The sequence below is a fragment of the Myotis lucifugus genome, unplaced genomic scaffold (assembly GCF_000147115.1).
Source record: "Myotis lucifugus unplaced genomic scaffold, Myoluc2.0 scaffold_12, whole genome shotgun sequence".
NCBI lineage: Eukaryota > Metazoa > Chordata > Mammalia > Chiroptera > Vespertilionidae > Myotis > Myotis lucifugus.
In genome coordinates, this window is record NW_005871060.1 from 7,711,828 (window position 1) to 7,722,358 (window position 10,531).

At 37.1% G+C, this 10,531-nt stretch overlaps 1 protein-coding gene across 7 annotated transcripts in view; it reads left to right on the forward strand.

Annotated features, from left to right (window-relative positions):
* The window catches only part of PTPN13 (protein tyrosine phosphatase, non-receptor type 13), a 196,356-nt gene that overhangs the window by 169,988 nt on the left and 15,837 nt on the right, over positions 1–10,531 (forward strand). For all 7 annotated transcript variants that reach the window (XM_014452047.2, XM_023750399.1, XM_023750398.1 and 4 more), the window contains 4 exons: positions 4,255–4,310; positions 6,468–6,571; positions 8,082–8,230; positions 9,966–10,056. In XM_014452047.2, coding sequence (XP_014307533.1) covers positions 4,255–4,310; positions 6,468–6,571; positions 8,082–8,230; positions 9,966–10,056 — 400 coding nt within the window. The remainder of the gene's footprint in view (positions 1–4,254; positions 4,311–6,467; positions 6,572–8,081; positions 8,231–9,965; positions 10,057–10,531) is intronic.

Genomic DNA, 10,531 nt, shown 5'->3' on the forward strand with positions numbered 1-10,531 from the left:
TTATTTGTTACACTTAAGCATCATCCTACCCTAGTGAAAGAATCATTTCACAGGTTTCCTCAAATCAAAAAAAGAGAGGAAGAGAGAGAGAGAAGTGATTTTGTTAAATATAAATTATAACACATAGTTCTAAATTTGGTTTTCACTTGATAATTATTATCTTCTTTCCACTAATAAAAGAGTAATTAATAACTGCACACCTCTGACTGGGGATCGAGCCTACAACCCGGCATGTATCCTTGATCAGAATCAAAACTGGGACCCTTCAGTCCGCAGGCTGACGTTCTATACTAATGAAAGGGTAATATGCTAATTAGACTGGATAGACTGGACGTCTTCTGGACATCCATCCTGATGTGCACCGACCATATCTTGGTCCCTTTCCTCAGCTGGCAGGCTCCGATCACCTGATAGCCACCCGCAGTGTGGGCGAGGCCGGCGAGCCGGCGGGAACAGCTGACCTCTCGGTCCCTTCCCCCAGCCGTCAGGCACCCATCACCTGATGGTGAACAAGGAACTGGGGATGGGTGGCAGGTCTGGCTGCAGGCAGCTGGGGAAGATGGCCCTGATCATAGGCCACGTCTAGAGACCGTACCCACGCATGAATTTCATGCGCCGGGCCTCTAGTTAGTATATAAAAACCTGTCTCATAATTTCTAATGTTTTTCCAGTATTCTACTACATAGATATACCTTAATGAATTTTAAATTCTATATTTATTATAAACAACAGCAACAAAGATTCATATATATATGTATATATATATATTATTGATTTCAGAGAGGAAGGGAGAGGGAGAGAGAGATAGAAACATCAATGATGAGAATCATCGACCAGCTGCCTCCTGGATGCCCCCCCACTAGGGATCGTGCCCACAACCTGGGCATGTGCCCCTGACCAGAATCAAACTTGGGACCCTTCAGTCCACAGGCCGACGCTCTATCCACTGAGCCAAACCAGCTAGGGCCCTATTTTTTTAATATTTTTTATTAATTTCAGAGTGAAAGGAAGAGAGAGAGAGAAATAGAAACATCAATAATGAGAGAGAATCATTGATTGGCTGCCTCCTGCACACCCCTAATTGGGGATTGAGCCCACAACGTGAGCATGTGCCCTTGACCGGAATCTAACCCAGGACCCTTCAGTCCGCAGGCTGACGCTCTATCCACTGAGCCAAATCGGCTAGGGCCCTATTTCTTTATATTATACTATAAACTCAGAATTCACAAGATAAAATTAAATTTCAAAATTTAGATTACTTATATGCTATGACTACTTCTCCACAGACCCCACCATTTTCTATTTTCCAACCCTGCTTACCACTACTACTCCCAACCCCAGCATTTCAAAGGTTTTTATTATTTGTCTAGTTTCTGCAGATTTGAGTTTGAAGTCTGTCCTTTTTTGCTTGGGCTATCTACAAAATACCATAAACTGGGTGTCTTTAAAAAAACAGAAATTTATTTTCTCACAGTTCTGGAGGCTAGAAATACAAGGTCAAGGTGTCCGCAAGTTGGCTTCTTGTAAGACCTCTCTCCTTGGTTTGTAGACGGCCACTGTCTCACTGTGACCTCACACATGGCCATTCCTCTGCGTTGGTACACTCCTGGCGTCTCTTTCTCTTCTTATAAGAAACCAGCCCTTTGGATTAGAGAACCATCCCTATGACCTCACTTAGCTTTAATTACCTTCAAAAAGGCACAGTCTTCAAACATAGTCACATTGGGGGTTAGGTCTTTGGCCTGTGTATTTTGGGGGCACACAATTCAGTCCATAACACAGTCTTTGCTTTAACCAATTATGAAATATAATTAAAGAAAACTTCATTTACAAGTTCAAAACAATAGTTCTAGATATAAATTCAATGAAAAATCTATATGATCTGTATTAGGAAAATTTTAAAACTTCACAAAGCATAAAAGTAGTCTTAAAGCAAAATAGTCCTTGTTCTTTGATAGAAAAACCCAAAAGTTAAGTTCTTCCTAGATTCACCCATAAATTAAATATGGTCCCATGAAATATTTGTCTTTTTTTTTATGTTAGAGTCAGGGGTGGCTTGTTAAAAATTATTCTAAAATTCACATGGAAGAATTGGGATGTAAAACTATCCAGGACAAACCTAAAATTAACTTTTGTAGAGGTAGAATATTCCTACCAGTTATATGGAAATATTATATAAATTGTCCTACCACCAAAGTACAGAGAGTTCCCACAAATTTGTGCCTTGAGATTTCAAGATATTTTGGGTCAGTCCATCCTTAAAAATAATAAATTAGGACTTTCCACCCAACCCTGCCTTCTCTCTGAGATTCGACAGTCTGTCCCATGGTTCTATGTCTCCTGATCTATTTTGTTCATCAGTTTATTTTGTTCATTTAATTCCACATATAAGTGCGATCATGTGATACTTCTCTTTCTCGCACTGGCTTATTTTGCTTAGCATAATACTCTCCAAGTCCCTTCATGCTGTTCAAAGGGTAAGAGATCCTTCTTTTTTACTGCTGCATAGTATTCCATGTAAATGTACCACAGCTATTTTTATCCACTCATCTACTGATGGGCCGTTTGAAGATCTTAGCTATTATAAATATTCCATTGTGATCTGAGAAGATGCTTGATATGATTTCAATCTTCTTGAACTTGTAGAATTGTTATATTTTCTTGATGTAGTGTTCCCTTTGTCATTATAAAGTGTCCATCTTTGTCTCTTATTATCATTATTATCTTGAAATCTATTTTGTCAGATATAAGTATGGCTACACCTGCTTTTCTCTGGATGTTATTTGCTTGGATAATCATTTTCCACCCTTTTACTTTGAATCTACCTTTGTCTGTGCAGCTTAGATGAATCTCTTATAGTTAGCATATGGTTGGGTTTTGTTTTTTGATCCACTCGCTACTCTGTGCCTCTTTATTGTTGAATTCAGACCATTTACATTTAGGGTAATTATTGATGTATGAGGATTTCCATAGCTATGCTATCTTTTGTTTTCTGGTAGCTCTGTGCCTCCATTGGTTCTTTTCCTTTATGTTTATGTCTGTTGTTATTGTTTGGTGGTATGCCATACATCTTTCCTCTGACTGTTGTTTTTTGTAGCTATATGTCCTGATGTGGTTACCATTAGGTTAAAAAAAAGAAGTTCCATATATACCATAGTTTTTTCCTTTTGAGTGCATCTGATCTTCATCTTCCTTTGCCAGTTCATACATTCCATCCCCCAACCCACCCCTTTTATGTTTTTGTTGTCACAAATTATCCCTTTTAATGCTATAAGATTTTTGGTGATCTTACTTGTATTGCTGTGACCTTATGTTCTTTGTTTCAGGCAGAATAACTCCCTTGAGTATTTTCTGCAATGGAGGTTTCTGGTGATAAAGTCCCTCAGCTTCTGTATGTCTGGGAACATCTTTATTTCTCCTTCATATTTAAAGGATAATTTTGCTGGATATATTATTCTTGGCTAGTACTTTATCTTGCAGACGTTTGAATATTTGGTTCCACTCTCTTCTGGCTTGTAAAGTTTCTGATGAGAATTCGGATGAAATTCTGATGTGCACTGAGTTGCTTGTTGGTATTTTTTTGCATCTCGTTGTATTTTCAGAACTGCAATCTTGAAATCTCTGTCATTTATATCACATATTTCCATGTGTTCCAGCTTGCTTTCTGGAGTTTTTTCATTTTCTTTTTGGTCATCCTCATTGCTATGGTTCTCCATGGTATTTGCTGTCCTCCTTTGCTTACTCCCTTGCCACTCCCTTTGCTGGGCTGCCCACCCACCCCACAGCTCTCTGTTCCTCCCAGCTGAAGGAAGCATCTGCTGCCGCTAGCTTTCTCCCCTCTCCCAACCGGCCAAGCCGCAAGCTCAAGCTCCTAGTTGCAGGGCTACAGCTGTGGGCCATCTGCACTTTCCTCCCTTCTCGTTTCTCCATTTTTTCTTGGTTGCCCACCTTTAGATGTTTTAGTGCACAAGTCTCTCAGGCATGCACCTGTGTTGAGCAGGGATTTCTTTATTGAATTATATAGTTGGTTAACTTGTTGAAATTTCAGGGGGAGAAGAAGAGATACACTCTTACTCACACCACCATTCCTCTGATGTCACCCCATAAATTATGTTTTTGTAAGTGACTTTGTAATGTGAAGATGAGCAATAACAGTACATATAGGAAATAATTCACAGGAAAAATGTGAACATTATGAGTGTTTAATTTTTTTTTTTTTTTACATTGGGCTAATGTGATTTTTCTTTATTGTAGTCTACCAAAATGAATGGCTGTGAAGAATATTGTGAAGAAAAAGAAAAAAGTGAAAGGTAAGAAAGTAATTTTAAGTATTTATAACAATTCCATACTTAATTTAGAAGTGCTCTGAAGATTTCCTTTTATTTATTTTTAAATTAAAATTTTCTCTTCCAGAAAAATGAGAATTGTTATGTAAATTATGGAACTATGGCTGAATATTAAGAATGTTTTAAAAATATTGTTATAAGCCCTGACCAGGTGGCTCAATTGGTTGGAGTATCGTCCCGTACACCAAAAGTTTGCAGGTTTGATTCCGAGTCAGGGCACGTAACTAGGTTGCGGGTTCGATCCCCAGTTGGGGCACATATGGAAGGCAACAAATCAGTGTTTTTCTCTGTCCATTCCTGTCTGTCTAAAAAAAGCAACAATAAAAACATCCTTGGGTGAAAATTAAAAAATAAATAATTTTTTTAAAATAGTTTTAACAAAAGGTTCTAGTGACATGTGACAATGTGTTTGTTATAACATTGCTCCAAAAGAGCAGTATTCTCTTGAGCATACTTGGAAAAGGGTCTAAAAGGAATGTGCCAACATTTGATTATCTTCTGGTGTGATTATAGGTAACTTCACTTTCTGTTTCTGTTTTTCTATACTTTATAAATTATTTACTTTAATAAGAAAACAAAACCAAAGAAGGAACATTTTTAAATTCCACTAATTTTTTTTTCTTTTTAAAAATAATTTCTAATATAAAATAAGATTTTTTTGTAACATTAAATATAGATCAAGAAAAGTTGTATATATTGTTAGCCAACATAGTGGTTGTACATAAATTTTGCTTCATACCAGGCGATAACCAAACAGCCACAGGAAGCTACATATTTGCATTTTCCTAGAAAAGCAAATTGATAGTGAATATTTCACTATGTAAAGTTAGACAAGGGGGTGTGTATTAATGTAGAAATGCATACAATTTTATACTTACAAGATTAGCAAATATCTGGGGCAGCTGCCAATAACTGTAGATACCAGCTCCACCCCATGGTCAGGGCAAGGGGAGGAAGGAGTAGGGGTCAATTAATGTACTTTAGGTAGTAATTGGAAACACTATTAACATAAAAGTTTTATTTGCATGTTATTAATTCTTAGATACACTTTTATTTTAACATCTCTGAAATTGTAATAGGTCCTACAGTTAAAATACACAATATTATTTCTTTCTTAATGCATACAAATGATCAATGTCATAAATTCAAAGAACTGGCACATACTCTTCAACCTAGCAATTTTATTTCTAGTAATTGGTCCCACTACCAATTTGTGTGGAAAGACATTTCTATAACAATATTCTTTGCAATATTGTTTATAGTAGTAAAATAAAACCATAATAGACACCAAATAAATTGGCACATATTCCACAATGAAATTCTAAGGAGCTGTTCAAAAGAATCAGAAAGAAGAGAATAGAATGCCTAATGGACGGATCTCTAAAATGCATCCTTGAAGACAAAATGTACTTCTAGAAGACGAAAGCAACCTCATGAACACAGCACTTGCAAATTTAATGTTAATGTGACCCCCATTGATTGAAGCAGAGGAAAGCATTCACCCTAAACAGCATACTTCCCAGTCATTGACATTTTGGGGTGCACTAGACAAATGTACTTTGTTCAGGCTTTTACATTATCCTTTTTCATCTCATCTTAGTACTAAGCATTATTCTCCTACCTAATTTGTCTTTCTAGCCATTTACCTTACCAGGGAGAGGGCGTCTACTGTGCACCCCTAGAATAATGAGAACTGTACTGAGCTTTATAGCTTTGAGCAAGTGCCCAGAGACAAGAGTGTCTTGCCAGCTCCTGGCTGAAGCAAAAGAATAATGTTCATCAGTAGGGACTTCTAAAGTTTAGGAAGGTGCATCCGTAGAGTCCAGTGGTACAGCTGTTAAAAAATGAGAGAGCTGTACTGACACAGGTGTGTTCAGTCATCCAGGCAGAACAAACGACCACCTTCTCTATCCCTACAAGGGCTTCTTCAGTCTGAGGTTCAGAGACTTGGGATTTGTTTGAGGGGAAATTTTAAGAATTGTGATTTGGGTTTTTTAATCAGATAATTTATTTTTAACTACCATCATAATTATAGAGGAAATGAGTGGTTCTAGGACATAATATTTATATATATTATGGACAGAATTGAAGAAAATATTGTAAATTTGTTTATTTTCATAGATTAATTCAAAATTCACAAGAAAAGAGGACTGATGATGATGAAATAACATGGGGGAGTGATGAATTGCCAATAGAAACAATAAACTACGAAGATTCCAATAAAGGCAAGAATTTTATTAGCAATTTTTTCATCAAACTCAGTGGATAGAAAAAATAAGTGTTTGAAAATTATATTTTCAGAATATATGGATATGTTATTTCACCACATGTGAACATTACTTGGTTCTATACATAAAGTTAAATCACATAGCAAACATCAACATTCATTTATGTAACCAGAAGTTTACACAGTTATAGGTGAAAATTGTCAGTGGCTTGGAGTAAAACAAACAAATAAATGTATAACTATAAATGGAAACACAAAGTCACAATTTTGCCATTCTGAAATGAGAAGGAACACATTTTATTTACAGTAAAATAGGTAGGATGGCTCGAAGGTAGGAATGTATTACGCTTGAATCTCAACCTCGTTTTTTAAGAGCTAGCTCTTAGAGTCCGTTGGTCTGTCCTTCCTATCACTGACTGCTTCTCTCGTTTATAACTGAGTCAGTGGAGAAATGAGGTTCTTATCCAGAGTTGCATTTCTCTTTTTCGTTCATATAAGGAAATGTTATACTGATGCAATGAAATACCATGGTTTTGTAATTTGAAGTTTTAGTTAAAAGAAATTAAAGAAGTGAATGAGTACTTTGGGATCTAGGTAGACTATTGTCAGTGACAGAGCTCATCAGCTCCTGTAGCCCGTGCTCTTTAGCCTTTAAGCTCCTGTTGCACTCACACTCAGCTCTGTGAAGGTTCACGGTTATTTCATATGAGTGAATTTTGTGCTCAAAATTAGCCTTCACCCCAGCCAGATGTTAAGCTCCTTGAGGTATCTTGTACAGCTTTGTGTGCCCCACGGTGCCTACAATTACTATTGCCTGTGTGTTAGCTGCATCATCAGAATAGTTTAATCAACTGATGGACATAATTAAAGCTACACTTGTGCAGTCTATTGCAAGACATCTCTGCAACTTTTTTCAGAATAACTACCTTCTGTTATAAGCACTTTCCATAGGCCAGGTGCTAAATTAGAAACATGCCTATTCTAAGGCACTGATAGCACTTTTTAGATAAATTCTTGAAGGCCCCAAGGCTTCATTTGCATGGAGAAAACTATCAAATACCAGAGACACTGACACTAAGTACCCAGAGTGAGTAGATGGGGGGATCAGTGTTAACTACTGCATTGCCGCATTGTAAGGAATTTCTGAACCTCCCTTCCTCTTTTCCCCATGTGCTAGGAAACGCATTTAAATGCAAAATAATAGTAGAACTAAATACATTTTCATCAAGAAAACAGTGCCATTTGAGTCAAGAGCCTTAAGAATTTCTGAATAGTCAGTGAGGTGTTTCCTTGAAAGTTGAGTACAAGGGCCTTGCTGTGGCCAAGATTTTCCTGTGTTGATTGTACTTATCTGCCTACCAATTAATTCTAGTGCCTTATTAATTCTAAAGATTCTCTCACTCATGTAAAAATACATGAGGTGAAAATATACTAAATTTAGTTCCCTTATTGGCTAAGTCAGTTGTGGGGGGGGATTTTTTTTTAATTAACTGCTGAACTCTTGTTAGATCATCCTTTTCTGACAAATGAGGAGCTCACTGCACTTCCCATCGTCAAAGTGCTTCCCTCTGGTAAATACACTGGTACCAAGTTGAAATCAGTCATTCGAATGCTACGGGGTTTACTAGATCAAGGAATTCCTTCTAAGGAGCTGGAGGTAAGTAGCTTCTGCAAATGGTTTTTCTTTTCTCAAATAAAATTGTATTCAAGGTTAGAAGAAATTTTGAAAATTCTGAAAATGTCTGTTATTTTACAACTTAACTTCCAACTATAAAAGCACCACCATCCACTGAGGGGGTGGGGGCTTGCCTGGGATGGGAATGGATTGGGGAGGGGGGGTCAATCAGGGAAAAAGGAGACATGTAAATCTTTAGACAATAAATAAAAAAATTAAATTAAATTTTTTAAAAAAGCGCCACCATCTCAAAAAGCACTACCATCTCATCATATCTACTAGTAAATTATATTTTTAAATTAGGATCCTAAAACATAGTATTGATTTAAAGGGATCTCTTTAGTCACTTTGGAGCTTGATAAGTCTCCCTGAAGATTATTCTCCCCGCCTCATATGTAAAGATAAAGTATTTTTTGTGGTGGTGTGTGTTTTTTTTAAGTCCAACCATCCACTAGACTTCATAATTAATACACTATAAATGTGGTTCACCATTAGCAACAGTTTCTAATTTAACAGTTCCAAGAATATACTGTTCCCCTCCATTTTTCCAGAAAATATTTCTTTTTTATGGTCTTAAGTTTAAATGTTAGAGACCTTGCTCTAGCTGGTGTGGCTCAGTTTGTTGGAGTGTCTTCCCATATACCAAAAGGCGATGGTTTCAGTCCTGGTCAAGACACGTGGGGGAGGCAACCGATCAATGTCTCTCTCTCCCCCTCTCTCTCCCTCTCTCCCTTCCTTTCTCTCTCTAAGATCAATTTAAAAAAATAAATAAATGTTGGAGATCTGCTATCACAACCCTATTTTATAAAGTCCTTTATTTTCTCTATCACAGCAGCTTATTAATTTCTTCATAGCATAGATCACAATATTTGCTTATTTACTTCTTTACTGCCTTCTTTTCCCAATAGGGTATAAGCTCCAGGAGAGCCAAAATCATATTTTTTCTCTCACAACTATATTCCCAATACTTATTACAGTGCCTTACATATACAGTGGGCATTTTCAGTATATATTTGGTGAATGTGTGGATGGATGGATGGATGGATGGATGGAATAAAAAGTGAAAAAAAGTTGACTTTAGAACATAATACTATCTAACTACAGCTCTACTGTATGGAATATTCTATGACCCCACAGACAATATTGTCAAGAAATTCTGCTCCAGCTTTAAGCCAAAGTTGGTTTTATAAGTTGTATTTTTTTCTAAATTATAATTATAGACATCCTTAAACTGAATTTAAAATAAGGTATAAAGTGGTACCTCACAAAGTTAGTTGACTACAACATGTAAAAGATATTTCCAACAATGTATTTTAACAATTGGTGCATCAAATTAGTATTGGTAATTTAGGCTTATTTATCTTGACAAGACATAGCTATTTCTTTTCTTTTTTAAAATATATTTTTATTGATTTCAGAGAGGAAGGGAGAGGGAGAAAGAGATAGAAACATCAATGATGAGAGAGAATCATTGATCAGCTGCCTCCTGCATGCCCCACACTGAGGATCAAGCCCACAACCTGGGCATATGCCCTGACCAGGAATTGAACCATGACCTCCTGGTTCATAGGTCAACGCTCAACCACTGAGCCACTCCAGTCGAGCAAGACATATCTATTTTTTAACACTCAAAGTCTTCCCTGATCAATAGCCAGTTTTGCACCCTAAACACTTGCTAATCTCAACAAATTTAACCTTATTTCCTTTTTGTCTTCAGAATCTTCAAGAATTAAAACCTTTGGATCAGTGTCTAATTGGACAAACTAAGGAAAACAGAAGGAAGAACCGATATAAAAATATACTTCCCTGTAAGTTCTAATTTGGCTTCATACTAGCCTATCTATCTCTTACTCAAGTGCACAAAGATTTATATTAGTAACAAAAAATTTAGGTATACAGTGTGAATTCCTTTTAAAATTATCTATGTATTCTGAAAATCAATTAGAGAAATATTAAATAATTCTTCGACACTCATGAATTATTACTAGCATTGTATCCTATATAATAAAGGGGTGATATGCAAATTGACCATCACACCCTCACAAGATGGCTGCCTACGACCAGGCCTGCAAGGGGGTTAGTGAGGGACAACCAAACGACTGAACAAGCAGGCTGCATGGGGCAACAAGGTCGGCAGGGGCGTTAGTGAGGGACAACCAAATGACTAAACAGCAGGCTGCATGGGGTGACCAGGTTGGTGGGGGGGCCATGAGGGGTGACCAGGCTGGCAGGGGGGGCAGTTGTGGGCAACCAGGCCAGCAGGGGGGGGTTGTAAGAGGCAAC